Source organism: Clarias gariepinus, chromosome 2 (assembly GCF_024256425.1).
Source record: "Clarias gariepinus isolate MV-2021 ecotype Netherlands chromosome 2, CGAR_prim_01v2, whole genome shotgun sequence".
Taxonomy (NCBI): domain Eukaryota; kingdom Metazoa; phylum Chordata; class Actinopteri; order Siluriformes; family Clariidae; genus Clarias; species Clarias gariepinus.
Window position 1 is genome coordinate 35,006,948 of NC_071101.1, and position 26,229 is coordinate 35,033,176.

Here is a 26,229-nt window from a genome sequence, read left to right on the forward strand (position 1 = left end):
TTAGTGTGTGAAATTGCTACTGTAGATGGTTGTAGATCAGCGTGTTTGTCAGTCCCATAGTATTGAGGAGTGACTGTGTCTATCTGTGTGTGTTTATTAGTCCAGTCCCTTTTTATTGCAATGACAGTTATCTTGTGGGACGTCTCACTAACAAGTTGTTTCTTATGGTTCACAGCTGTTTAGACCCAGACGTGTGAGCTCTCATCACCTTGTGTCTGTGTAAGAAAATGCTCTTTCGATATTTAACATAGCTCTGATTTCTTATTTTAAGTGACCTTTAGTCAGTTTCTTTCTGACTAGTAGGTTTAATAATATTATTTTAGAATTATATTACTGCCTCTTTACTACTGCTTACTTTGCATCAAACTGCTGTGGTCAAACAGGGAAAAAGAATCCAAGCAATTTTACAGTACTATTTGTATTTGCAGTATATATATGGGATATTTTATATTTCTTCTATGAAACCTAAATAAAATGTCCATGGATTAAACATGGATTGTTTAAAAGGTGATTTTAAAGCCAAAGGCAACCCTTTCTATCATGAATTCCATCTATTGTCATTTATGCTCGTTATTGTATAAAAATTGTTATTCATAGTATTCTGACTGCATAGCTATCTTGATTGTAAAAACACAAAAGCTACTGTACTAACGGAGTGTGAGTGTGTGTGTTTGTTTGCATGAAGAAATGAAACCTGAAAAGATTTGTACGGTGTATAGACAGGGACAAAACAGACAAACAGACTACACACAGAGTACAATAATCAGTCTTTCAGTAGATTTTATTTAGAATGAAAAACAGAAAATTAAATAAAAAGCAAGCATGAAATATAGTATTGCACATCATCCTGTATGCCAGTCATGAGGTAAAAGTTGGGAGGGAAAAAAACATGCTGTGAGAATCCTGTAAAGCTTTTCAAAAACAGAGGCAATAATACTAATGCTTTTCTAAATGTACAAGTTTATTAAAAAAAAAAAAAAAAATTGATTATGTTGGTTTGCAGCACTTATGAAAATAAATGATAAAAAATAATTAGATGAAAAAGACGATCATTAACCCTGAGGGACGGATCAGGGTGTGTGGTCAGATGTTACCTGACAGGATTCCCAAACAGAACAGAAGACATGGGGAATTATTGCACATTATAAGGGAATCCCTCAGTTTAAAGGTACTAAGGATAAATTCGGAGCTTTTATGTTTTAAGTGCCCTTCTTTTTCTGCTGGTGTGCCTTTAAACAAGTCCAACGGTGTTCTGTGGAAAAGTGCAAGGACTGCTCAGGGGCAGTGATGTGTGCAAGTGCATGGAAGACACATCAACTGACAATCAGCCAGGCTGCTTATTTTTAAGCACTTTGCAACAAAAAAAAGTTCTGCCAAAAAGCCATGGAGTCCCACTTTTTAGCTTTAAAGCTACTAAATTATTTGATGTCAAATCCAGAAATTGCTATGCATTTGAAACATGTAAGTCGCTACATGAGGTGAGGTTATAGGATTTGACAACGCATGCAAATAGACTTCTGCTGAACTTGTCTTCCACTGTATTGCCGAAAACTTTTACAAACGCTGAGATATATAAATTATTACTATTTTAAGTATTCAATCAAACCCTGAATTTAAGCCCTTCATTTAAAGTGTGTATGGTCAGAAGCATCACTCTGCCCTAACCGTTTAGTCACAACAGTAAGCATGAGCAAGAAATTAAACTTAAACCAAAACCTTAATAAAAATCAGGAGCACTCTGTGTATGTGGTCACCATGTTTCCTCTGCGCTCAGTGACTGTGTGGCAGCGCTGCTGGCCGGCTGAGCCGCGAAACTCTCCGCCATTTGAGTGTCCGTGAAATTGGAAAAAGTCTGAAAACATGTCACCGCCGAAAGAGTTCTCGAAGCTGCTCCGGTGTGCCTCTTTGTGGGCTTGAAAGTGGCTTTCAAAATGCCTTTTATGCTGGGAGTGTGTCGGCTGCCCAAAAACATCAAAGTCTTTGAAAATGTCCTCAAAATTAAAGCTGAACGACTGATGGAACTGCCCATCCCTGGTTCCTCGTCTGCTCTCTCTGGAGAAAGGGTTGCTTCTTATCTGATCATACTCCTGCCTCCTTTTGGTGTCAGACAGAGTTTCATATGCTGAGGAACAAAACAAGGTCCATTAATGAAAATCAAAATACAGAAATGTTACCGCCATTCCATGCCATGCTACATCCACCTTATTTATGTTATCACTTTAATACTTAAAAAATTTTTTTTTTCAAAAATACTTGGACAACTTGTTAAATGAACAAAGCAGGACATTAAACACACCCTCAGCAATCTCCCTGAACTTTGCCTCTGCGTCTGGGCTTTTGTTCTTGTCAGGGTGATACTTCATGGCCAGTTTGTGGAAAGCCTTCTTGATTTGGCGCTCAGATGCATCTTTGGGAACGCCCAGGATTTCATAGTAATCTTTCTGGGCTAAGATGATCTCTGTGATCATGAGGATGCACACAGCTACAGCGAACACTGACTGGGTTGTGGCCATAGCTCTTCTCACGCCTGTAAACAGGAAGGAAATGCACTTGGTTAACAGTTAGTACACATAGTTTTTTGTGTACTTGTGCAGAAATAGGAGTCTATTATTTAGGATTTTACAGGATCATTTTCAGCTCAGTTATTCAACTTCTCTGAGAATGCATTTAATCTGAAAAAGGGTGTTCAAAAATCATGATTATTACAAATCCTAATTAAATATTATAAGATTACAGTATAGTGTTGTTATGATGGGAGATCTTAGAAAAGACCCACACTGAAAACTTCAGCCAGAAATACAGTGTATATATATAAATAAAAGCTTCTCTACTGTACTTTCACTTCTTATTAAAAGTCAATTTCACTCTTTAGAATCGAATCTGAATTTTCTACAGTCGACTCTCGATGCCTAAATAGCCTGGATCCGCAGAATCGACTCTTTTATGCGTGGAACTCTTACACTAAATAAACAGATCACTAGATTATTTGACTGATATTACTGTAAATATAAATATGCTATGATATCTCTTTAATCCCGATAAAGGGAGATTGTCTTTAGCCGCGTTCTCCCTGCATCGATATTTTGAACTATTTAAAAACAGTGTGTTGACTTTATAAACCTTATACCACCTTAAATATACAGTACTTTAAAAACCATTACACCTTATGACTCCATGAAGAAGTAACATGTGTACATGTTCTTTTAATAAAACTAACACTTACCCGCGGTGTGCTGAAGTGAAGCTGAAGGGCAGCGCTGGGAGAACAGCTGAGAGCTGACCTGTGGGGTTTTTTTTGTGTGTGTTTTAGTTTGACGCGGCATTCTAGTATGTCACTGAAGAGAACGCGAGGCCCACGACTCGCACTCTGATTGGTTAGTTCTTACATTATGCGACTCTCCTCTTCGTGATTGGTTAATATTGTGAGCGGGTGGAACTACTCTGCAGTGACGTAGAACCCCCCCCCCCCCACCACCACGCGCTGCAAAATACCAGCCTGCTGAGCTCATACGAGCTACTGATGAACACCATACAAATAATACAAATAAAAGAACCACCAGCTTAATGATTGACGCTGTCGAGCTACTGATAAACACTGGTATCTGTTGTTTAACAAAAAGAAAGACCTAAAACAAGACCTAACAACTAAATGATAAATTGTGATACACAAGTAAACCAAATCTATCTATCTATCTATCTATCTATCTATCTATCTATCTATCTATCTATCTATCTATCTAGCATGCTAGCTAGCTACAGTCAAGTTTGTACATTTTGGACCAAACATAAGATTTGTTTTTGGCCTCTGTACACCACCACACTGAATTTGAAATAAAACACTCAAAATGTTAAAGAAGCCAAACCTCACTTTAAAGAATTTATCACACTGTGGCATTAACCATTCAGAATTACAGACATTTTCATACACACCCCCCATTTTGGAGGCTCATAAATAATGGAACAAACATCATTACACATATACTGTAATGACTGCCTTTAATACTTGCATGAAAATCCTATACAGTCTGAGGTCTGGAACCTATGAGATGCTATGAGATCCCTCGAGATGCTTTGCCAGGCCTTAACTGCAGCTGCCCTTAGCTGCTGCTTCTTTCTGGGTCTTTTTGCCTTTAGTCTTGTCTTCTGTAAGTGAAAAGCCTACTCTATTGGGTTGAGAGCAGGTGCCAATCCATCGCAGGGCACACACTTACACACTCATTCACACATTGTGGGCAATAAGACAGATGAAATAAGACATATAAAGGTGTAAAATAAACATGATGAAAACATTTAAAAATAATCTTGTCTTTTAGCAGTTTAAGCAAGTATTGCTTACTATTACTCTTATTTATTCGCTTCTTGTCTATACTGCTTTATCTGTATACATGGTTGTGAGGCTCTGGATTCTATCACAGGGGACTTAGGGCATGAGGGTCTATTGCAGGGTACACACACACACACACACACACACACACACACACACACACACACACACACACACACACACACTTGTTCATAAACTATGGGGAAATGTGGAAATGCCAATTACCCTAATCTGCATGTCTTCGGACTGTGGGAGGAATCCAGAGTACCTAGAGGTATCCCACCAAGCATGGAAAAAACATGCAAACTCCACGGATACTGAACCAAAGGCTGAAAACAAACCCGGACCCTGAAGGTGTTATTAGCTATTGGAGGTGTTATTAGTAACATGAAGCTTTTATCTTAGGCAAATTAATGTGAAGTCTTTAAAAGTCACATGACCAACATTTTAAAAAATGCTGTCCTGTTTGAACCTTACTGTGACTCAAAGGTGATTGGTGACTCTTTTCATCTTTCCTTTGCAAAATCCATTATTGCTTGTTTAACCAGCCCCAGGTCACGTGAGTAAGCCTTTTGGAAACATTAGGAATGTTGTATATCAAAAAATTAATGCATTTAATTTGGATGGATTTTCTTATAATGTAAAGTGTTTTATATTAAATCATATTTAAATCATAATTACATTTATATTATTGATTAGTTAACTCTTAACATTCAGCCAATTAATTAAATTCAGATTTTATAATTTTTTTTAGGCAAAATATTTTTTACAATATTTTTAAACGACTACACACAGACACACACGTCGTGCACCCGCACGTTAACTGCCTAGTTACTGTACAAAATGAAAAATATGGGACGTGGCCTCGTGGGGTCACCTGACCAGAGCGTCTATTCCTATTGGCTGGGAGACACAAGGGTAGGGTTGTTTTTGTTAGGAACCAGGAAGTAAGAGAGGCGCTGTTGCTGTGGTGTCGACGGTCCGTTGGTTTGAACTTTACAGTGTTTTATATCGCACCGAAAAGGGGAAAAGGAAACTTCACTGTTGTTTTGATGTCGTACGACGATCGGTGACTATCGGTGAGTGCGTCTCTTTTGTCTTGTGTAGGGAACCTGTTATCTGAAGTGTCACTCCTCTTCCCCTACACCCTGTCACAGCTCTGCTCCTCAAACCTCCAGTCGGCTGTCAGACACACACACACACACACACACACACACACGTGAGATTAAACATAGGTCGCATTTAGTCTTTAAAGTTATTGTCATTTTACACTTCAACCTCAGGTAGCTCAAAACAAACAAATGAACACTAGATCTAGATTATAAGTAACTTAAACTTTTTAGTTTTATTATTTATTATTAGTGAAAGGTGTAGGAAATAAAAGTCCCTATTATGACTCATTATTCATATTTAAATAAAGAGACTGTTATTATTGTGTGTTCATAAACCAAATGTCTAAATAATGGCTCTTTGTGAACACTCCTTTCAGCCATTTTACAGATTTAAGTGTGATTTGCTGCTAGATGTGTTGTGTGTATGTGTGTATGTGGAGCTAGATCCTGCATTATTGGGAAAAACCTTTCATCATGTTCTTTGAACACTTCTATCTGAAGGATTTGTGTGTGTATGTGTGTGTATATATGAGAGAGAGCCAGAGACCATAATGGCACAATTTGGTTTTAAAAGTTTAAGTTTTTTCACAAAACGTCTAATATACATTATATTGGCAAAAGTATTCACTCGCCTGCTTTGGCCCACCCATTGCTGCTATAACAGCTTCAACTCTCCGATAGAACACCTTTGGGATGAATTAGAGCGGAGACCAGGTCTTCTCGTCCAACATCAGTGTCTGACCTCACAAACTTACTTTCATTAATGCACTTTTAAACCTTGTGGAAAGCCTTCCCCAGAAGAGTTGAAGCTGTTAGAGCTGCAAAGAGTGGGCCAACATCATATTAAACCCTATGGATGTTACTCAAACTCATATGCATGTGAAGGCAGGCGAGCGAATACTTTTGGCTATGTAGTATAGTTCATACTGTATAACAACCATTTTATGATGTAGAACTCTGAAGTAACATTGGCCTGTGATTTAGTAAAAGCTAAAAATAAGCTGATCATTTTTAATGTAATGAGTGATATTATTTTATGTTGAAGACGACATACATGTCTGCCTGTCTCTCTGTACAGCAAAACTCTCTACCCTATTAAAAGTCAGTCAGATGCACTTCCTGTTTAGTTATCGCAGAGTGAATCACAGATAAGAAATCAAAAAAGAATATCAGATAAAGATAAAGTTTTGTCTTAAAATTACCCCAGCTCGGTAAAATTCACTTCAGCGCTGTTATTTCAGTGGCGAAAATCTTCAGTAATTCCAGGAAAAACTTTTCACTTTAGCTTTTCTAATGAGTATATATTTGGTGTTTGTTTACAATTAGCTTATTAGTAGCTTTACTTTAAAGTATATTAATAAATCTCGCACATAATTGTTCATAACATAATTTTTGTACACAACATTTTTTATTTCACTTATGATGCAGGTAAAAACAGGCAAATACCTAAGTGCTGAAAAAGTTTAATTAAATTATGTCTTGCTGGTTTTGTGTGTTGCTGTGACAAAATCTGGGAGTTCTGACCAATGTTCTTTTATGTGAAAAGGTGCAACTGTGCATGTGTCATCCTTCTGTATTGTAAACTATATCTATAGAAGGATGACGCATGCACAGCTGCACCTTTTCACATTTTGCCACATGTTGCATCACAAGTTGGAGAAACACACTCACAGGAAAGCACTTCCCCCTCTCTTCCTCATACACGAGCTCACAGATGTGCACAATTGGCTAGTGTCACTGTGATTGACAGAGAAGGAACAGTACGACCCTCCTCCTCAGAGTGCACAGCCAATTTACTTTCTTTTTCTTAAAATTTTTTTTAGAGATGGAGGAGAGGGCTCGCAGCTGCTTGCTGCGCTCTAAGACAGTCCTGGAGCAGGACATCAAGGCTTCCTACCTCATGGACCACATGATCAGCGATGGGGTCCTGACTGGAGATGAAGAGGAGAGGATACGCAGTAAGGTCTGTCCTGCACCTGTTGAATTTGTATCCATGCAGATGGAAGAAGAAGCAATAACACATTTATATGGATGTCTATAATACATTCAGAAGCATATTGAGAATGACATAAGGGGTTATGTCCCCCCTTGAAATTCTGAGTTTATTTGACATAGTTCAGAATTTTGACATTTAACTACAGCCTTAGTAAAGAAGACATAAGGAAATTAAGGAAATTCTGCTTCTTTTTAAAGTGTTGTTTTATCAGTTCCAAATCATAGTGTGGAAATTCCAATGAATTTTATACCTGTGTCATTGGAATTGGAGAAATCCTCTTAGTAAGCTTTACTTCAATTAAGTTTAAATAGTCTTAGGGTTTTTAATATAAATGAGGTGGTATGAAGTGGAAGCACATTTTAAAATCATACAGGACTTAAAATATTGATCTGGTTTGCCGGAGTATTGCGTCTGATCACTTGTTAAACGACCCCACCCTGACGGTGTGTATGTGCAGGTCACCAGAAAGGAGCAGGCTTCAGCACTGTTGGAGACACTGTTATCCAAGGACAACAGGGCGTACATATCCTTCTACAATGCGCTGATCCGTGAGAGCTATGGAGACCTGGCTGGGATGCTTCATGGTGACCTGCCTCAGCTCAGCCCTGAGGGGGAAAAGAGTTACATCAATGGCATCTCTTCTTCAGGTAAACTGCAAACAGCTTTATCTTTTTTACTCCATATTGCTTATTTTCTTGCTTTAATACTGCGCGTGTGTTTGTGTGTTTGTGTGTTTGTGTGTGTGTGTTAAAAAAATAAAATAAAATCCTAGAAACCGAAACAAATGACATGTGGATCGGTAAACAAATCCACCAGCTGAGGTGCACAGCCGGGATGAAAAACAGTCCAACTTCATTTTTCACAGCTACAGATATTTCTGGTTACTCCACCTGTCCTGTGTTGTCAGTTACGCCATTTACTTTATTTCCATAAAAAGGAATTTCAAAATAATAAAGAAGAGAGTTCAGCATTTATTTACTAGATTTTATCAGTGGATCAAGAGTTTCCAGATACTCTGTTAGTATTTGCTGTTGTTGCATTTAAATCTTTTGAACTCTTGATCTTGTATCTTTGCACAAGCTTTTCATGGTATTCTGGTAAAATATTTCTGTCCATTCCTCCTGACAGGACTGGTGTAACTCAGTTAGCTTTGTGAAGCTCCTCATTCTGATACACTTTCACAGTTCAGTGTGCACATTTTCTCTTGGGTCCAGGCCGTTCTAATAGATTCACTCTGTTGTCTTTAAGCCATTTTGTTGTTTAAAAATGAATGAATTTGGCACACTCAGTATACAGTAGTTTACTAAACTTCTGTCCTAGACATTAAATTGTCATGTGTCTCCTGATCTACTGTATGTGTGGTTTTGTTTTAGTGCATGTCATCCTGAGTGAGGGTGGTGTGCCCCAGAGGCCCATGGTGTTTGTGAACCGCCCGGGTCTGCTTAACCGGCTTCGGGAAAAGCTGAACCGACTTCAAAAGGGTCCTGGATGGGTGACAGTGTTCGGCATGGCTGGATCGGGGAAGTCTGTGATAGCCGCAGAGGCTGTGAGAGACCAGGTTGTGATCAAAGGTATGAGCTTTGTAACTGATGAGAATTATTATTAAAATGCTATTTTATTTTTATTATACTGTATTATTAAAATGTTTAACATGTGGACAGTTTGATCTAAGGTGGCCTTGTATATTTCTCTGTATTTGTATGGAATCTTCATTTGCACGATGCTAGGCTGTAAATTAATGTGAAAGGGCTCTGGTTACTCTGTCATATTGGGCTCCCAGCTCGGCTATTTTACACGCCCTCACCTCGGACCGCAGTGGATATGTTAGCTTTAAGGACCTGTATTTTATCTTATAGTGTCGCTTGTCACTATAAGATAAAACATGCGGGGGCAGCAGGTGTCTCTCTTCCAAGTAGTTCATTGATTGTTTTCAAGAATCAGATATTTCACATACCGACTGTTCATGGGGGCGACTGCAGTGGTGTCCAAGCTACATTGGCCAAAATTGGTTTTCACGGATGTACGGCCTTCTTATAACATTTGTACCATTCACATGCTTTACTGTAGCTAAGACTTATCCCTGTACTGTGCTTGACGTCTTTGGTAAATGTTAATAGTCTTTTTTTTTTTGTTTTTTGCGTTTGTTAATGAGAAATTTTATCACAAGTCCCGGATTGACTTGAACGCCCCTTGAAACAGCCGATGATAATCAAAGGACATTAACAGCAGAGGAATGCAATTAATGATGTTAAAATAAGTTGATTTGTTTGACAGTAACACACAGTTTTCCCCCTCTTTCTTTTGTTTAGAGTGTTTTCCTGATGGAGTTCACTGGCTGTCAGTCGGGCAGTGTGAGAAAGCAGATCTCCTGGTGAGGATGCAGTCTCTGTGTTTCAGGCTGGAGCAGAGTTCAGACGCGTGTTTAAGGCCACCCAGCTCAGTCGAGGAGGCCAAAGAGCGCTTGCGCTTTCTCATGCTGCGCAAGTTTCCCAGGTGCACGATCACAAACTTCACACACTCTGATCATTTCCAAAGATAAAAGATCCTGACAAAGTCTTTCAAATCATATAAAAATCCAAACAATTATCAGTCTTGGAATAGTTAAACTGTTTGTTTATAATAAGTTCACACAATATTATATAGTGTAACATGCTGTGTAAAAGAGGTAATAAAAAAAAATCCTGCAGTTAGACTAGGATGGATTTTAGAAAAGTTTGAACCATCTTTGCCTTTTCTAATTCAGAGTAAATTAAACTCTGTGTCCATGAGCTACAGCCTATATAACAGGAGTTCAGCATTTATATACATCAAAGTCAGGAAATTTAACATTAAGGCAAATCTCCATAACCAATAACATGACATTTTAAATCTAGTCCTTTTAGAAATCTGTTGTCTGATGTTCTCATGGTGACCTTTTCACTGGTAATGTTGATCGGTGATGGACAGGAGAGTACCTTATATTAAATAATTTTCTAATTATCACCTGCATTAACTTTCCTTTGATCATTTTTGTGCAAAAACGTTAGCGAGACATCCCTTCTACATATGGATCACTGATGTTGGGGAAAGGGGGTTAAACTTTTAGTAAGTCTGTATTAATAATGGCTAGTTCTGTCCACCTGTGCAGATCTTTCTGTCTGAGGAAGGCTGCTTTTTCGATGTACAGGGATGTATGTTTAAGTGAAAAGTCAAAAACACAAGCATACTTTAATTTTTGTGTGGAGCTCCTATATAAAAATTATTAAAGGTTACCAGGTTTTCATTTAGACCCTGGACCCGATCTACAGTATTTCTAGTATAGCTAAAACTTCCAGTCTCCTTCATTTCCCTGTTTGTGGTTGTGTTGCAGATCTTTGCTGATCCTGGATGATGTGTGGGACAGTTACGCTCTCAAGGCATTTGATATCCAGTGCCGAGTGCTCTTAACCACCAGGAACTGCAGTCTGACTGACTCAGTGAGCGGTGGGGAATTGTTTTACTGTTCATTTTTCAATTTCCATTATTTAATTAAGAATGAACAAATGAATAGCAAATGAATAGACACACATTTTAAAATCACATTGAGGAAATCATGCAGCGGCATCACCTCACATGTGCCATCATGTTCATTTGCTTTTGTTTAAGGATAAACCTTTAGAAATTTTCTGTGTTTAAATTAAATTGTAAAAAACTGTGTGTGTCTGTAGGTCTACGCTTTAAGGTGCAAGTTGAGAGCGGTCTGGATGATGAGACGGCTCTCGAAATTCTCGCACAGTATGTGAACGGGAAATCCCAGAATCTTCCCGAGCACGCTCGCAACATTGTGAAGGAATGCAAAGGTAAACACATATGTTTCAGTCATTTGAAATTTCACCTACAGTGTTTAAGCAAGCTGTGGCATGAAAAGTACACTGCCTGGTAAAAAAAAAAAAGTCATACACTTAAGAGTTCCATTGAATCACCTTTAGTTTTGATTATAGCACACAATGTGGGGGCCAGTTCGGGTGTGAAAATGATTACTCATGCTCCCAGAAACACTCGTTCACAGTTTGAGTGTTGTGACATTAGGGAAGAAAAAAAAATGCACTGATCTGATACTAGTCAGTACATTCAGGTGATCAGCTGATTTCAGTTTACTGTCACATAACGCTGCCGAGTCCAGACCTGACGACCAGAAGCGACCCCAGATCATAACTCTGCCTCCAGAAGCTTGTACAAATTAGCATTTCGCATGATGTGTGAATCATTTTATCCACTTCCCTTCTTATCTGGTACACCCATCGCTCTTACTGTAAATAGGGTCAATCTGGACTCATCAGACCACATAATCTTTTTTCATTGCCTTAAGGCCTTTATGCTCTCTAGCAAACTGAGGCCTTTTTTTTGGATGTATGGAAATGCATTTCTATCACTTGATTTTTTTTTTTTAACATGCAAATTCAGCAAGTGTTTCAGCGAATCTCTATTCATGATTTCTTCCACAAAGTTGACAGTTCAGCACTAACCTTCCTTTCTTGTTAGTGTGTTGAAATTATTTCAAACCTCCTTAGTTGTTTTCTTTGCTTGATGCAGTCCAATAATTTGACCCTTCTGAAATGTTTTTTTTTCAGGCGTATTTGCCCCATCTTGCTCAGATCCTCATACAACAAAAAGTAAAAAAAAAAAAAAAAAACGATATCTTTAGCAGCAACAACTTGCAGCCAAGTGCTGCTGATACCCAGAGATCAGACATTACTCTCGATAAATTTAAGGTTTTTTCAGTTATGGCAATTTAATCAGACCATAAAGCAGCAAAGTATCACCCCCACACCATCATATTACCCCCAGCTTTTTTTAACTGGTGTTACGACATTCTTCTTACGCAAAGCTCATCAGTTCACAAAACAAAAGGCTTGAGGCTCCCTAAAGATGGAACATTGGTCCCACCTGAAATTAGAAAGGCAGTACCAGCAGTTTTTTTTCCTCTCCTTTTTTGATAATTAGGAATTATGGTTTGGGAATTATGATCTGCTGCAGTCTCTCTGTCTTTAGAAATGGCTAGTAGACCGTTACTTTTTAATATAGGGCAAGTTGGTGTTGGATAGCTTTTTTTATTTCCCTTTCAGTAAATTGAACGATTGAAGCTAATTATCCATAAGGACATGTTTTCACAATCATGGTGCCTGTAACCCTAGTTCTGATTATCTAATCACTGCTTAATGAATTCTTATGAATTTGATGTACTAAGGAAATAAAACCTTGTACTTTAATGATTAATGCCTTTCTCTTTCCCAGGCTCTCCCCTGGTGGTATCTCTGATTGGAGCACTTCTCAGAGAGTTCCCTGGCCGCTGGGGTTATTACCTTGAGCAGCTGAAAAAAAAGCGATTTAAGCGCATTCGCAAGACTTCCTCGTATGACTACGAGGCTCTGGATCAGGCCATGGATGCGAGTCTGCAGGTTCTTGAAGAAGAACATCAAGAGCTCTACAAAGACCTGAGCGTGCTGGAGAAAGACGTTAAAGTGCCTGCCAAGGTCAGCTTGTGATGTAACATCTGCACATTTGAAATTTAAGAGAGCAGCAAACATATGTGAGTAAGCCAGGGAGAGGCAGGGATGTAGCCACTTTACAATTTGATCTGGTGACTCTTGGGGTGATGATTTATTTTGGGGCAAGACACTAATTAGGAATAAGGACAACGAGGCACCCTGGGCAGCACTCCTGCTTTATGGTCCTGGGTTTGATCCTGAGTTTACCTTCACTGTGGGTTTCCTTTTGGATGTTTTCTATGCTTGGTGAATGAGCAGCTCTGGTATAAATGGTCTTCTCACACCTTCTCAACATGCATCGGATGGTTCTGGAATCCAGGACGACTAGAATAAAGTTTTACTGCTGATGAATAAACTTATTAATGTGTATTGCTTTCCTTATCAGGGTGACCTTTTGACATGGTTTGTGATTACAGGTGCTTTCTGTGGTCTGGGATCTCGAGCTGGAGGAAGTGGAAGATGTCCTCCAGGAGTTTGTGAACAAGTCTCTGTTGTTTCGGGATTGTAACCAGCGGCCGTATCTCTATTTTTTACATGACCTTCAGCTTGACTTTCTCACAGAGCAAAACCGGACTCAGCTACCAGTGAGTGCTCCTCTCCCACGACATACTGATTCCTATGTCCATCCATCCATCCATCCATCCATCCATCCATCCATTGTAAGGACATTTTAAATAACAGTAATGACTTTCCTTGTTGTGTTGTTATTTAGGATCTGCATGCTAAAGTGGTCTGTCAATACCAGAAAGCGTACGAAAAAATCCCACCCCTCTCAGGAGACGTGGAGGAGTTGTATTGGTATCGATTCTTGCCGCATCACATGGCAAAGGCAGGCATGTCCAAGGTAACTTTAGTGCATTTTTATATGCAGTGTATGCATATAAAAATGTAGGCTTTTTATATACACATAATGATAAAGTCCATTCATTAAATTGGTATAAATCAATGCCAGGACATATAAGACAAATCATGTGGTTTTTTTTTTTGTGTGTGTGTTCTTTTTGACATCATATGAAGTTGAATCATGCTATTTTACCATGTACAGAATATTTACTACCTTCTTTACACTAGAGCTGGACAGATATAAAAATTGTGAATTGTGATAGGCCTTATAAAACCTGTTAAACAAATCTGAGAATCTTTGATGTCATTATTCAGCATCAATCTGGATCGATCTCTAAGATATCTAAAATTTTTTTGTGTTTGTGTGATTTCCTTTTTACCGGTTTGAGCATTCTGTGCTTTTCATGCTGGTTTTTATAAATTGTTGCAATTATTTTTCTTAATGAAGATTGAAGAATCATTTGTGTAAACAAACAATTCAACAATTCAGTGCAATTTGTCTCTATTGTTTTTTCTCCCTAGGAGCTTTACTCCCTCATGTTTTCACTAGACTGGGTGAAAAATAAGGCTCGGGTCATGGGATCTGCACACCTAATCAACGATTACGTGGAGCATGGTGACATTCTTGATAAAGAAGTATGTTGTAGCTGTTAAAACACTTAAAAAAAAAAAAATTAAGTCCATCTATAGGATGACAGCACTTCCACAGCATTACATAAAAATAGGATTTGGGATTTTAAATAAGAGCAGTCTGTGGAATTTTGGTAGCAGAGAGAAAATCTCAGTAAGGCCTCATCACAGTTTTAAACTATTAGACAGTATATAACTATCACCTGGTATAGAAGCATTACCTTGAATCATACTGTAAGTGTACGTTCTTCAACATATAATCTGGCATCATAAAACACGTACTTAAATCTTATTGATCAGAAGGTGTGTATTATTTTTAAATAAAACAACAGGTAGTTTTGGCTATTAAACAAATGACATGGTTATAATAATGTTTAATTACAGTAGCATTTTTATAGCAGCTATATTTTATTGTAACAGCTCATACGGGACGTGTACAGCAGACAGTACTGAGTAGAATATGAGTGTTAACCTGAAAACGCTCCTCAAATGTGTTTACATTATTGTCCTTGTGTTGTGCTCTTCCAGAACAGCGAGGTACGGCTGCAGTTTCAGGAGTTCCTGTCTTTAAACGGACACCAGCTGGAGCAGAGGCCTTTCCCTGATGTGGTGCAGCTGGCCCTGGCTCAGCCTCACTCCTCTGAGGTCTACAGGCAGGCTTTACTGCAGGCGCAGGGGAGGGCCAGCAGGGGCCAGCTCTACCTAGACTGGGTGTACGTCATCCATGCTCAATCATACTGTGTATATTCTCCCATTTAGTACATGTGAATCTAGGTTCTGAAATGCCAAATGAAGTAAAAAGAGTAAATGTTAGGTAAATACTGTGCGATGGCTCGTGTGTAACATCCACCCTGGGTTCTGTAACCTCAGGAACAAGAGCGGTCTGAAAAGCCTGTCACGGCTTGTGCTGCATCCTCACCAGAACTCTGTCAACTTCGCCTGCTTCTCTCGGGATGGCAGCAAAATCGCCTCCTGTGGAGCCAGCAAAACACTGGGGGTACACGTTTATTCATTTTGGTTGAGTAGCTGTGTTGTAAAGCCTGATTTATATGTGTGATTTATCTTTGTTTGCTCTCACTCTCTCTCTCTCTCTCTCTGTCTCTCTCTGCATGCCTCAGGTGTTTAAGAGTACCTCTGGAGAGAAGGTCCAGGAGATTCAGGCTCATGATGATGAAGTATTATGTTGTTCTTTTTCCCCTGATGACCGTCAGATAGCAACCTGCTCAAGTGACAGGAAGGTTAAGGTGTGTTTCCTTTCAAGGTTCTCAATTCTTCATTATGTTGGGCCTTTCTTTTTTCTGTTCTGTTGGTTGTGGTGTAAGATGGTGTAAATGTTTAGCAACTAAAGTAGGCATTTTATTCTAAGGTAAATTCTGAATATGTGTGTTTGTTGCTGTTTGTGTTGTTTAGATATGGAATTTAGAGAAAGGCACACTGGTGCGTGAGTTTGATGTGGAGCACGAGGAGCAGATTAACCACTGCCAGTTCACCAACACGAACCGACGCATCCTTCTAGCCACCTGCTCGGATGACAATTTCCACAACACCAAGGTGAGAGGAGCCAAATTCACCAGAGGAGAGCCGTTCTAAGAGAGCCGTTCTCCAGACCATTGCTCAGGCAAACTACCCACTAAAGCACTAAAGAAGTAATGTTCTTCTGGCTCAGAGCACATCTAGCACTCTGTTTCTTTCACATTTTTAAAGTTTCAGTGCTAATTGCATGATTGGGAGGCTAAAATGAACCATTTAAAACATGAGCATTAAGAAGCCAATGACTCATTTGCACTTGCACTTCAGTCTGATTTAAATACTGTACAAATGATCACCTCTGGGTTACAGTTCGGTGTCAAGCAATCTTCAACAGGAAAAGAATGTTTTAGAGCTTCTAAACATAATTCAGGTTGTGCAACAACTCCCACATTTTATGTTCTATTTTGTATTGTTAGCATTTTTGAAAGGATCTTGAGTGTTTGTGCATTGTATGGGAAAATCTTCAGGACAGAAAAGTTAATGCTTTCTTGTTTCTTGAGCAAGACTGAAAACAGAAACAGTGGAAGAAAAGAGGCGAGAGAGGACTAAAGAAGTGGTGAGAGGGGTCTGAGGAAGGGGCGAGAGGGATTGAAGAAGAGCTGACAGTGAGATAGATCAAGACCATGACAGACAGACAGGCAGACAGACAGAGAGTAAGACAGATAGACAGAGAGTGAGACAGACAGACAAAGAGTCAGACAGACAGACAGACAGACAGTGAGTGAGGCAGACACAGTGAGGCAGACAGGGACTTTGACATTACAAGTTTCTATCTGATTACTATACGACGTAAATGTTAAGCGGTGTAAAATTCTAAAAGCAGTTACTTTTTTAATTTATATTTTTCTACTTTAAAGCAACATATTGGTGTTAAAATCTAACAAATGTACAATGTTTTGCTGATCCTGCTGTATCCAACTTTTAAGTATCCTTAAATTCTGAGGTCTCTATATGTTCCAAGACATTTCACCAAGGGCTTTTATTTAAAAAAACTGATGAAGGAAATATTATCTTGTGCAGTTGTGGAACATGAACAAGCAATCGTCTCAGAACACCATGTTTGGACACACAGATGGCGTCAATCACTGTTGCTTCTCTCCGGACGACACTTATCTCGCCACCTCGTCCAGCGACGGAATGCTGAAGGTGTGGCTTTAAAAAAAAAAAAAAGTAAATGACTAATTAATTTGCTATCTCCTGCTCCATTCTGTTTCTCTGTGCATGTGTGTGTCTGTGTTTCAGCTGTTTGAGGTGGCCTCTGCAAACGAGTGTAAGACCATCAACATCTCCGATTTGTTTGCAGAGAGTGATGAAATGACCATAGCTGTGAAGTGCAGCACGTGGTCAGGCGACGGCAAGCGCATCATATGTGCTGCAAGGAATGCAGCCTTTGTAAGTGATCGTTAAACACATCAGACAGTACATCTTACCCAGCTTTAGACATAATTTACAGCAAACTAGATGATATTGTGCATATGTGAATATACAGTTAAACATGCTTTATCCCTGCACGCAGCTCCTTTAATCAGTCTGTGGGATCTCATTATTGATTCTTAATGATTTTATTCCTATTACCTTAAAATACTTTCCCAGGTAGTGTGTAACAAGACTGAGACTGAGTAATTATTTAAGCTTAACCATCCAAGCACAAAAATGCACTGATTATAAGCAGATAACGGCTGTGTGTATGTGTGTGTGTGCGTGTGCAGGTATTTGACATATCCACAATGAGCATGTTGTTGGAGATTCGGACCAGTCGTCTAAGCACGGTGCAGTACTGTCATGCCTGTCCCAACAGCCAGCTACTCGCCTTAGCGCTCTCACACTACACTGTAGAGGTGAGGTTCATGTTTAAACAAGATACGTGTATGTATGTGTGTGCATCTATACACATCTGGTTAAAATATACAAGCACTAAAAGTGTGTGTGTGTGTTCGTGGCATTTAGCTGTGGGACTTTGAAGCTAATAAGAAGATGTCTGAGTGCAGTGGGCACCTGAGCTGGGTGCCTTGTGTGCAGTTATCTCCCGATGGCTCGCTCCTTCTTTCAGCCTCCGATGACCAGACCATCAGAGTAAGCGCCTGTGCACTCTCCACCTTTATGTTCCTAAAACTGTACTGACTCAGGATAAGCATAGGCTTTTGTTTGACTTGTATTAAATATGTTTAGCCTGTCATTGTATTCGACAAAATTGACTAAACCGTCTTAGAGATTTCTTTTCTTGTTGTTTTAAATTATTATACATACATACATAGCAAATTTCTTTGTTTACCTTATTTTTCTGTGATTTATTTTCTATATTCTAGAACAATATTGGGGATTTTAAAATATATACATATATACATATACATATATATACACAGATGGAATTAGGTAATTATGTAACAACAGTCAGTTGTTATTTTAGGACACGGAGGTCAGCCATCTGGAATAGTTCATGCAAGAACATTATTGTCAAGTACATTGGCAAAACCCATATAGCACCATGATGAAACTGGCTCTCATGAAGACCGTCCCAGGAAAGCAAGACCAAAACTGTCCTCTCCTACAGATGTTGCTAATATGTTAGACAAGTATATCTACAATACACAATAGATACAGTCAAATCTGTTTGAGGTGAAATAAATATTTTTCTGTGTGTGTGTGTGTGTGTGTGTGTGTGTGTGTGATTGCTGTAGCTGTGGGAGACCGAGCGTGTGCACACATCTTTAGCCGTGTCTCTAAAGAGGGACTTTGACGTTCTCTTTAGTCAGGAGGTCGTTACCGTGGCAGCAGCTGACAGCCTGAACAGGTTACAGGTACTAACCTCCAAAAAAGACAGATATGTGGGTATGCGTCTCACACTGTCGTTCTTTAATGCTTATCTTCTGGTCTCTCTGTACTGTATGATGAGATAAAATGAATGTTCCCACTGTCCTTTGTGTGTGTGTGTGTGTATATGTGTGTGTGTGTGTGCGCGCGTGCATGTTAAGGTGCATTCAGGCGTGGAGTGTAAGGTCGTACTAGAGACTGCCAAACAGAAATCAAGGATCCGTTGTGTGAGTATCTGCAGGAAGACTCCTGTTCTGGCGCTGAGCATGGAGGATGGCAGCGTGCAGGTAAACACACACCCTCGTCCTTAGGGTTACACACCATGCTCTGCTTTCTCACACATATTTAGTTTGACAGGGTTTAAAATCACTGCTTCCTGAGAGGTGTTCATGTGCAGGTCAGGAAAATGCTAAGCACTGTGAGTAAAAATATCTCTCACCTTGCCTGAGGACGTCACATGTCTCCTTGTATAATGAGACCTGGCATGCACACAGACACACACAGGCAGAGCTGTTCGGTGTGTGTGCGTCTATTCCATAGCTCTGGTCGTCCAGCATTCAATTTCTTACACACACACACACACACACGTTCTAGGATCTTCTATTGACATAGTAAATACTTTAGTTGCTATGGCTACACCCGCCCCGAACCCTAACTACAGTAATTGGGAAATATTTAGATGCATTTCTCAAGGGGAAAAAACAACAGATTTTTGATTGCATGGACCCCAGAGACTGGACGCTGGTTGACAAAGGTCTCCCATACTCATGTGCACATACAGGCTTAATGAACACTTGGCAGACTTCCAGTAGTTAAAGGTCTTGAGCCAGTGTGTGTTATGGATTGCCTGCAGTAGCACCACATCTATAAATATTTGCTCATTAAATAAGTCATTATTGTTATTTTAGCTGCCTAACCATGACTTTCAGCTTTACTGTAAGGTATTTACATTCATCTCATAAACACGACCAGACACTGAGACTCCTCCCTGCTGATGCTCTGGGAGGTGTCTTCACTTCCCGCTTGTTCTTGTGGTGTTTTGTAAGAGAAACAAAGCTCAGTTGAAATAGCTTAGGTGACTCGGCCACTGCAGAACGCTTCACTTGTTTTTGCCAATATTAAGTCTTGGTTTGCTGTTGAAGTAAGTTGCATGTCTTTGTCCATCTGATGAGTTCTGAAGCATAAATGTGATTAAGAGTAGATCATCATACAGCGCTGTACATTTCAAACCTCCTCCTGCTGCTGCTTTTGTCATCAGAAACATCATTGAATACATGAGGACAAGCTCCAGTGGCACCCATAGACACCCATACATGACCAATACACACTCTTACACACCCATGACATAAGATTAGATTTTATGCTTCTGAAGTTCCTTTCCTCCTTCTTAATCTTATCTGTCATTCTGCACAATGTAGATCTTCGTCTCGTCCTTCCACAGCATGTTGGTCCAGAACTGTACGTTTTTATAGAGCTTTCCAAAATTGAAGTCTTCCCTACACCTAACTGCTGTCGAGTGTTGTGTCTGGCCGGCTGTCCTGGAGAGGTTTTTCTTCTTCCCAGGGAAAGATTTTCTGTCATCCACCACAGTTGCTTTCTGTAGTCCTCCTGGTCTCTGATTATAATTTCTAAGCTCAATAGCGTCTTCTGTGATTTTGAGGATGTAACAGTTGATTTGATTGAACAGTAAATTATTTGCTTTCTCACCCTCTGATGGGTTTCTTTTGAATGTTCCGCATGATGATGGATTTCTTCATTGCCAGTCACAGAGTTCTTTGGACATCATAGTAATAGACAACATCCCATCCCAAAGATCACATGTAAAAATGCATAAAATTGCACTTGATCAACTCTAGACCTTTTTATCTGCTCATCTGTAAGTGAAGTTATGAGAAAATACCACACACTGAATGTATTTACACCTGGATGTAAATACCAAATTAAAGCTAAAAGTCTGCACTTTAAGCACATATGTATGATTTTATTTAGTTTTACTGCTCTGTAGCATAGAGCTAAAATAACATACAATCACTTACAAAAGTGAGTACACACCTCAAATTTCAGCAAACATTTTAGTGTATCTTCTCAAAGGACAATACTATAGAAATTAAACAACAGCTAGCAACTAAAGTGAGAACACCATAGCTGATCACAGCTGTACATCTTTAACCATGCACAGTCACATGTCCTGTCCATCATGTTTGAACCCTATTGATCACCTCAAGCGGAAGGTGGCGAAGTGCCATGCGTCTAACATGCATCAACTCAGTAATATCATTATGGAGAAGTGGAAGAGGATCCCAGCAACAACACATGCAGCTCTGATGAATTCCATGCCCAGGAATTTGGGGACAAGTGCTCGCACAAAATATTGACATCTTGGACACAGTTTTGACATGTCCATTTGGGGAGTACTCATTTTCATTGCCAGTTATATAGACAAAAAAGTCTGCATGTCGAGTTATCGTTAGAGTACAGTAAATCTGTACTGCTGATCTGATCTGCACATTGACTACTCTAAAGTATATCCAATTTTTATTTCTATAGTATTGTCCCCTGAGAGGATATAATAAAGTGTTTGCTAACATGTGAGGGGTGTACTCACTTTTGTGACCTACTGTACATATAAATACAAGATGTGCATAGTATTGGCCAGTCTCCCTCTTCCGTTCTCACTCCATCATCATAATGACTTTAAAGAGCTTTATAAGATATAAAAGAGGAAACCTTTTGTCCTTCAAAAGGCAAAATTCCAGCTCCAGTTCTTTTTCAAATCCAACCTGTGTAAATTGCATATACAGTATGCAGTAGCTTGTACGTTCAGCAGAGGGCGGTGTACACACGTTTCTGAGTTAAAGCAAAGCTGTAATTTAGGTGACACAAATGTCCTAGGGATTTATGCTTATTTAAAAATGTTGAACAAGTAAAAATGATCTCACAGCCATACACAAAATTTCGATGAGGAGGTCTAGTTTGTCTCTGGGAGTGTGTATTTGTGATCTGTTTGTACTTCATCACAGGCAGGAAGAATGAGTGCTAGTGATGTGCTGAAGAGCGTTGGGTGGAGAGTACTGCAGCTGTTTAGCCTACAGCATAACGTACAGCGTACCTTAGTGCTGGCACTAGGTCTAGAGCTAGGAACGGTACAGGTATAGTACATGCGTGTGTTTCACAGTGTGTGTGTGTGTGTGTGTGTGTGTGTGTATGCGCGTACTGCTGAGCAGCTGTGTGTTCAGGCTATTAACCACTCCAAATGTTGGGATAAACCCCGGTTCGGTAAAGTGTTAAAAGCAGCTTACTCTGTGGAATTATTATTTAGCCTAATTTCTAATCAGCCAGAGGAAGCAGCCTTCAGGAGTGTTAAATGCAGCAGAAGATTGATGTCATAAATCTTCATGGTGGCCTTTTTCCTAATGCCAGGTGTGAACGAGTACATGTCTCCATGGTGATTAGATCTCAGAACACATGTTAACGTCAGGTGTGAACGAACGGGGCTTCTGATGAACAGTTGTAATTTATTTTTCTTGCAGGAAGCCTAAGGCTGTAAATCCTGCAGTGCTTGGTTTTTCTTTCCTTGTTACAGAGAACCGCTTCTTCTACTCAAGTACATAGCCTGTTGTCTATTGTCAAAAGAAATTAGGCAGTGATCTACTGCTCATTCTGCTGCACAGGCTAAAAACACAATAACCTTTACATTTACATATTAATTTATTAACACATTTTATTTCAGTAAATGCTTTATCCTGGTTAGGGTCATAGTGGGAGCGGCGTAAGTCCGAGGAATACTAGTTTGGGGGCAGGACTACAGTGGGGTGCAATCAAGGTTTGTGTTCATCCAAAAGGTGGGATGAAGCTTCCTTCACTCCATTTGTAGCTTGCTTTCTGATTATTGCACTTTTAATCTACTAAGGAAGTTCCACTCGATCAGAAGTTTACATACACTCCGCTGACTGTGCCATTAAACTGATTAGGTCCAGAAAATTCTGTCACCCTTAGAAGTTTCTGGCTTATTGACATTGTTTGTGTCAACGTGGGTGTACATGTGAATGTATTTTAAGGCCTGCCTTCAAACGCCATGCCTCTATGTTTGACAAAATGGGACAATTAAAAAAATGATTATCTAAGACCTCAGGGAAAAAATGTGGACCTCCACAATCTGGTTCATCCCCGGGAACTTTTCAAAAAGCCTGAAGGTGCCTCGTTTATCTATACCAACAATACAAGTCATGTACTACAAGTTCATCCCAGAACAAAAGCAATGGACCTTGTGAAGACACTGAAACGGGTATAAAAGATCTATATCCACAGTAAAATGAGACCAATATCAGCATAAAGCCTCCTCAGCAAGGAACAAGTCATCGCACCAAAATTACAGATCAAAGCCACACTACAGTTTGCAGCTGCACACGGCGACAAAGCTCTTACTGATCTTTGTCCCGGTGTTGAAGCCTAGTCACCTGGTTAGCCATAATGACTGGACTGTCTGAAGGAAAAAAGTTTAGGCAGCATCATGTTGTGCTTTGCTTCAGGAAGGACTGGTGCACTTTACAAATATAGATATCACCATGAGGAAGGAAGATTATGTTAGTATATTGAAGTAGTATCTCAAGACATCAGACAGGAAGTTAAAGCTTGGTTGCAAATTGGTCTTCCAAATGGGTAATGATGAATAAGAGTTGTGGCAAAATGTCTTAAGGGCAATAATGTTAAGGTATTAGAGTGGCCCTGACCTCCACTGAATAGAAAATTTGTGGGCAAAACTGAAAAAATGTGTGCAAGGTAACGAAGCCTTCAAACCTGACTCAGTTACACAGTCCTGGCAGAAGGAATGGGCTAAAATAAAATTTAATCGTTTAAAGGAAATGCTAGCAAATAAGTACAGTGTACCTTGGATTATAAACACAATTTGTCCTGGAAGTGGGCTCGTATTTCAAAACACTTGTTAACCAAATCGAATTTCGAAATAATTAGCACAAAATATAAAGTAAAAATAAAACAAATTAACCTGCACTTTACCTTTAAAAAAAAGTCAAAATAAATCCCAACAGATGTGTTTCCGTTTGTGTGCGCTGTGTATGTGTGTATGTGTGTGTGTGTGTGTGTGTGAGAAGCTAAAGTAAGGAGCCCCTCCCCCTCTCCCCCTTCTCATCTTACACAGTTACCCTTCCTCCACTCTTTTCTCACACGCACACAGACAATGGAAACACAGTTTTATCAGAAAAATAAACAATACATGGCGTCCAATGATGCGCATGCACACAAACACAAAGAGCAGGCTGATCCAGAGAGACAAAATAGATCTTTAACCTCTTCAATGCGACTTGCTTTACACGCGCGCTGTACATACATGCATACAGACACAAACTAAAATATTTTTATGCACATGCGTGGTCACATTGTTATAGTAAACAGTACATGCCTGTACGGATGTTGATTATACCAGTAAAAGACCAGTTTGATCACGTGACGCTCCGGGTCAAAACAAGAACTGCATGTGTGATACATGATACTCTAGACTCGTAAACCAAGACTTGTTCGCTTTTCCCGTCAAAATAAGTTACAAATCTTTGCTCATCTTGCGGAACACTCGCAAACCGCGTTACTCGTAATCCGAGGTTTCACTGTATATGTAAACATCTGGCCCACTTTAAATATGAAGAAGGAAATAAAGGCTGAAGTAAATTTTCTCTCTACTATTTTTCTTACTATTATTGTAAGAGAATTTTATATTCCTAAAATAAAGTAGTAATCACAACTGACCTAGAACAGAGAATATTTATTAGCCTTTATTGTCTAGAATTGTAAAAAAGTGAGTGTTAGTGTGGCTTAGGTGTATGTAAATTTTAACTCTATTTAAATACTGGTCAGTTTTCTGCTGGGAAACCTTGGGTTTGCCATTCATGTGGGGGTTACTTTGACAGCATTTAAAGGATCTGTTACTGACGCTATTTGGAGTCCATGTCTTGATGAGTAGGACTGTTTAGGTGGTAAAAAGGGTTATTACAGTAGGTGGTATGCAGGTATACATGTATGTGCTATGTATACAGTATGTATGTACGTATGTTTGTGTGTATGTGTGTATGTAGCCAGCTAATTCTGATGAGTGAATTAACAGCGCTGATGCTTAGACTGACCATGTATGAACCTGACACATATCAATATGTGTCAGGTTCATATGTGCTCCTAATGATGGCACCTTTAGTTTGATTCATATCACTTGATGATGTCACTTGCTGAATTCTGAGTTGAGGGTGTATTTTATTTATTTATTTTCTGTTGGAGGGCAGGTTCTCTTTCAAGCATACGTTTCGGTGTCTCACTATGGGATACGCCCCTTCCGCGTATTCTTCAGAAGTCCTATTACACTACGCCAGCCCCAATTGGCTGGCAGACGTGACGTTGTGTCTGGGAGTGGCCTCCCCCCCCTCTGTATAAGAGGGGCAGCACAGCGTCACTTCGCTATTCAAAAACCTCTTCTCGCTTCACACCAGAAGCCTATCTTTCAGAACGACTGGTCACCACACCGTCTTTCGCCTAGCTCCTTTTATCGACACTCCAGTTGATTCTAGGACCGTTTAAAACAATATGGCTGCAGCAACGCAGACCGCTAAGGCTAGAGAGGGAGGAGACGTGCGTATTTGTGTTTGTGGGAACAAAATTTCGAGCAAAGACACACACCAGGTCTGCTCGTCGTGTCTTGGGCTGAAACATGCGCAGCTATCGCTAGACAACCCCGGTTCATGCGAACACTGCGCACGCTTCACCGCGAAGAGCATTCGTCGCAGGCTAGCGCGCCAAGCCAGCCTGTCGGGCCTCGACCCACTCCTCTCACCTAGCCCCACTCCAGCTGCCACCCCACAGGTATCCATCCCTGTGGAGCTGCCCACCACGGCAGCCTTATCCTGGGGTGAACAGCTCGACGTCTGCGCCCCTCTACCCAGTGTGCTCAGCACTGACGAAGAGGAAGGCGCGCTAGACTTCGAGAAAGAGGGTCAGTCCGACTTTCTCCTTTCTGAGGAAGAGGAGGATCTCGAGGACTCCCCTTTCCTTCCACCCGTGCACTCAGCACAGCCTCTTGCCGCGACAGGAGCCGCTGAAGCTATGGACGGGGCACCATCCCCGCTCCTGAGCGTCGACCTGCAGGACGTGTGCAAACGCGCCGCGGAAAAGCTGAATATTCAGTGGCCGACTGTAGTGGCAGAGACTGCAAAGTCTCGCTACGAAGGTAAGAGGCTGCCGAGAGCGAAACGGGCGGCACGGCAGCTCCTTCCAGTCTTCCCAGAGCTCCTGGAGGAGCTCGCGGTGACATGGAAGGAAAAACCGTTTACGAGCAAGACGCCAGTGCAGGGGGGATCTGCACTCGACGTGGAGGGCATGGAAAGAGAGGGACTTTTCAGGATGCCCCCCATGGAACGGTTAGTGGCTGCGCACATGCTCCCGAGACACACGGCGGCTGCAAATCCGTCGTTGGCGTCG

At 40.2% G+C, this 26,229-nt stretch overlaps 2 protein-coding genes across 3 annotated transcripts in view; one reads left to right on the plus strand and one right to left on the minus strand.

The window, feature by feature from the left end:
• Nucleotides 1–791: 791 nt before the first annotated feature.
• On the minus strand, nt 792–3,321 carry dnajb9b (DnaJ heat shock protein family (Hsp40) member B9b). The gene is made up of 3 exons (XM_053483942.1): nt 3,224–3,321; nt 2,297–2,527; nt 792–2,122 (listed from the first exon to the last, which is right to left on the minus strand). The coding sequence occupies exons 2-3, from the start codon at nt 2,511–2,513 to the stop codon at nt 1,728–1,730; spliced, it is 612 nt and encodes a 203-aa protein (XP_053339917.1). The 5' UTR covers nt 2,514–2,527; nt 3,224–3,321; the 3' UTR covers nt 792–1,727.
• A 1,953-nt stretch (nt 3,322–5,274) lies between these two features.
• The window catches only part of apaf1 (apoptotic peptidase activating factor 1), a 41,192-nt gene continuing 20,237 nt past the window's right edge, over nt 5,275–26,229 (plus strand). Inside the window, exons 1-22 of one of the 2 annotated variants that reach the window (XM_053478644.1) lie at nt 5,275–5,403; nt 7,260–7,399; nt 7,890–8,079; nt 8,806–9,003; nt 9,742–9,925; nt 10,782–10,894; nt 11,119–11,250; nt 12,686–12,924; nt 13,356–13,523; nt 13,652–13,783; nt 14,305–14,418; nt 14,941–15,125; nt 15,283–15,409; nt 15,531–15,656; nt 15,823–15,963; nt 16,963–17,088; nt 17,185–17,334; nt 17,652–17,780; nt 17,890–18,015; nt 18,621–18,740; nt 18,915–19,040; nt 21,774–21,902. In XM_053478644.1, coding sequence (XP_053334619.1) covers nt 7,262–7,399; nt 7,890–8,079; nt 8,806–9,003; nt 9,742–9,925; nt 10,782–10,894; nt 11,119–11,250; nt 12,686–12,924; nt 13,356–13,523; nt 13,652–13,783; nt 14,305–14,418; nt 14,941–15,125; nt 15,283–15,409; nt 15,531–15,656; nt 15,823–15,963; nt 16,963–17,088; nt 17,185–17,334; nt 17,652–17,780; nt 17,890–18,015; nt 18,621–18,740; nt 18,915–19,040; nt 21,774–21,902 — 3,093 coding nt within the window. In that variant the 5' untranslated portion in view covers nt 5,275–5,403; nt 7,260–7,261. The remainder of the gene's footprint in view (nt 5,404–7,259; nt 7,400–7,889; nt 8,080–8,805; nt 9,004–9,741; nt 9,926–10,781; nt 10,895–11,118; nt 11,251–12,685; nt 12,925–13,355; nt 13,524–13,651; nt 13,784–14,304; nt 14,419–14,940; nt 15,126–15,282; nt 15,410–15,530; nt 15,657–15,822; nt 15,964–16,962; nt 17,089–17,184; nt 17,335–17,651; nt 17,781–17,889; nt 18,016–18,620; nt 18,741–18,914; nt 19,041–21,773; nt 21,903–26,229) is intronic. The other variant, XM_053478652.1, reaches the window with a different exon arrangement.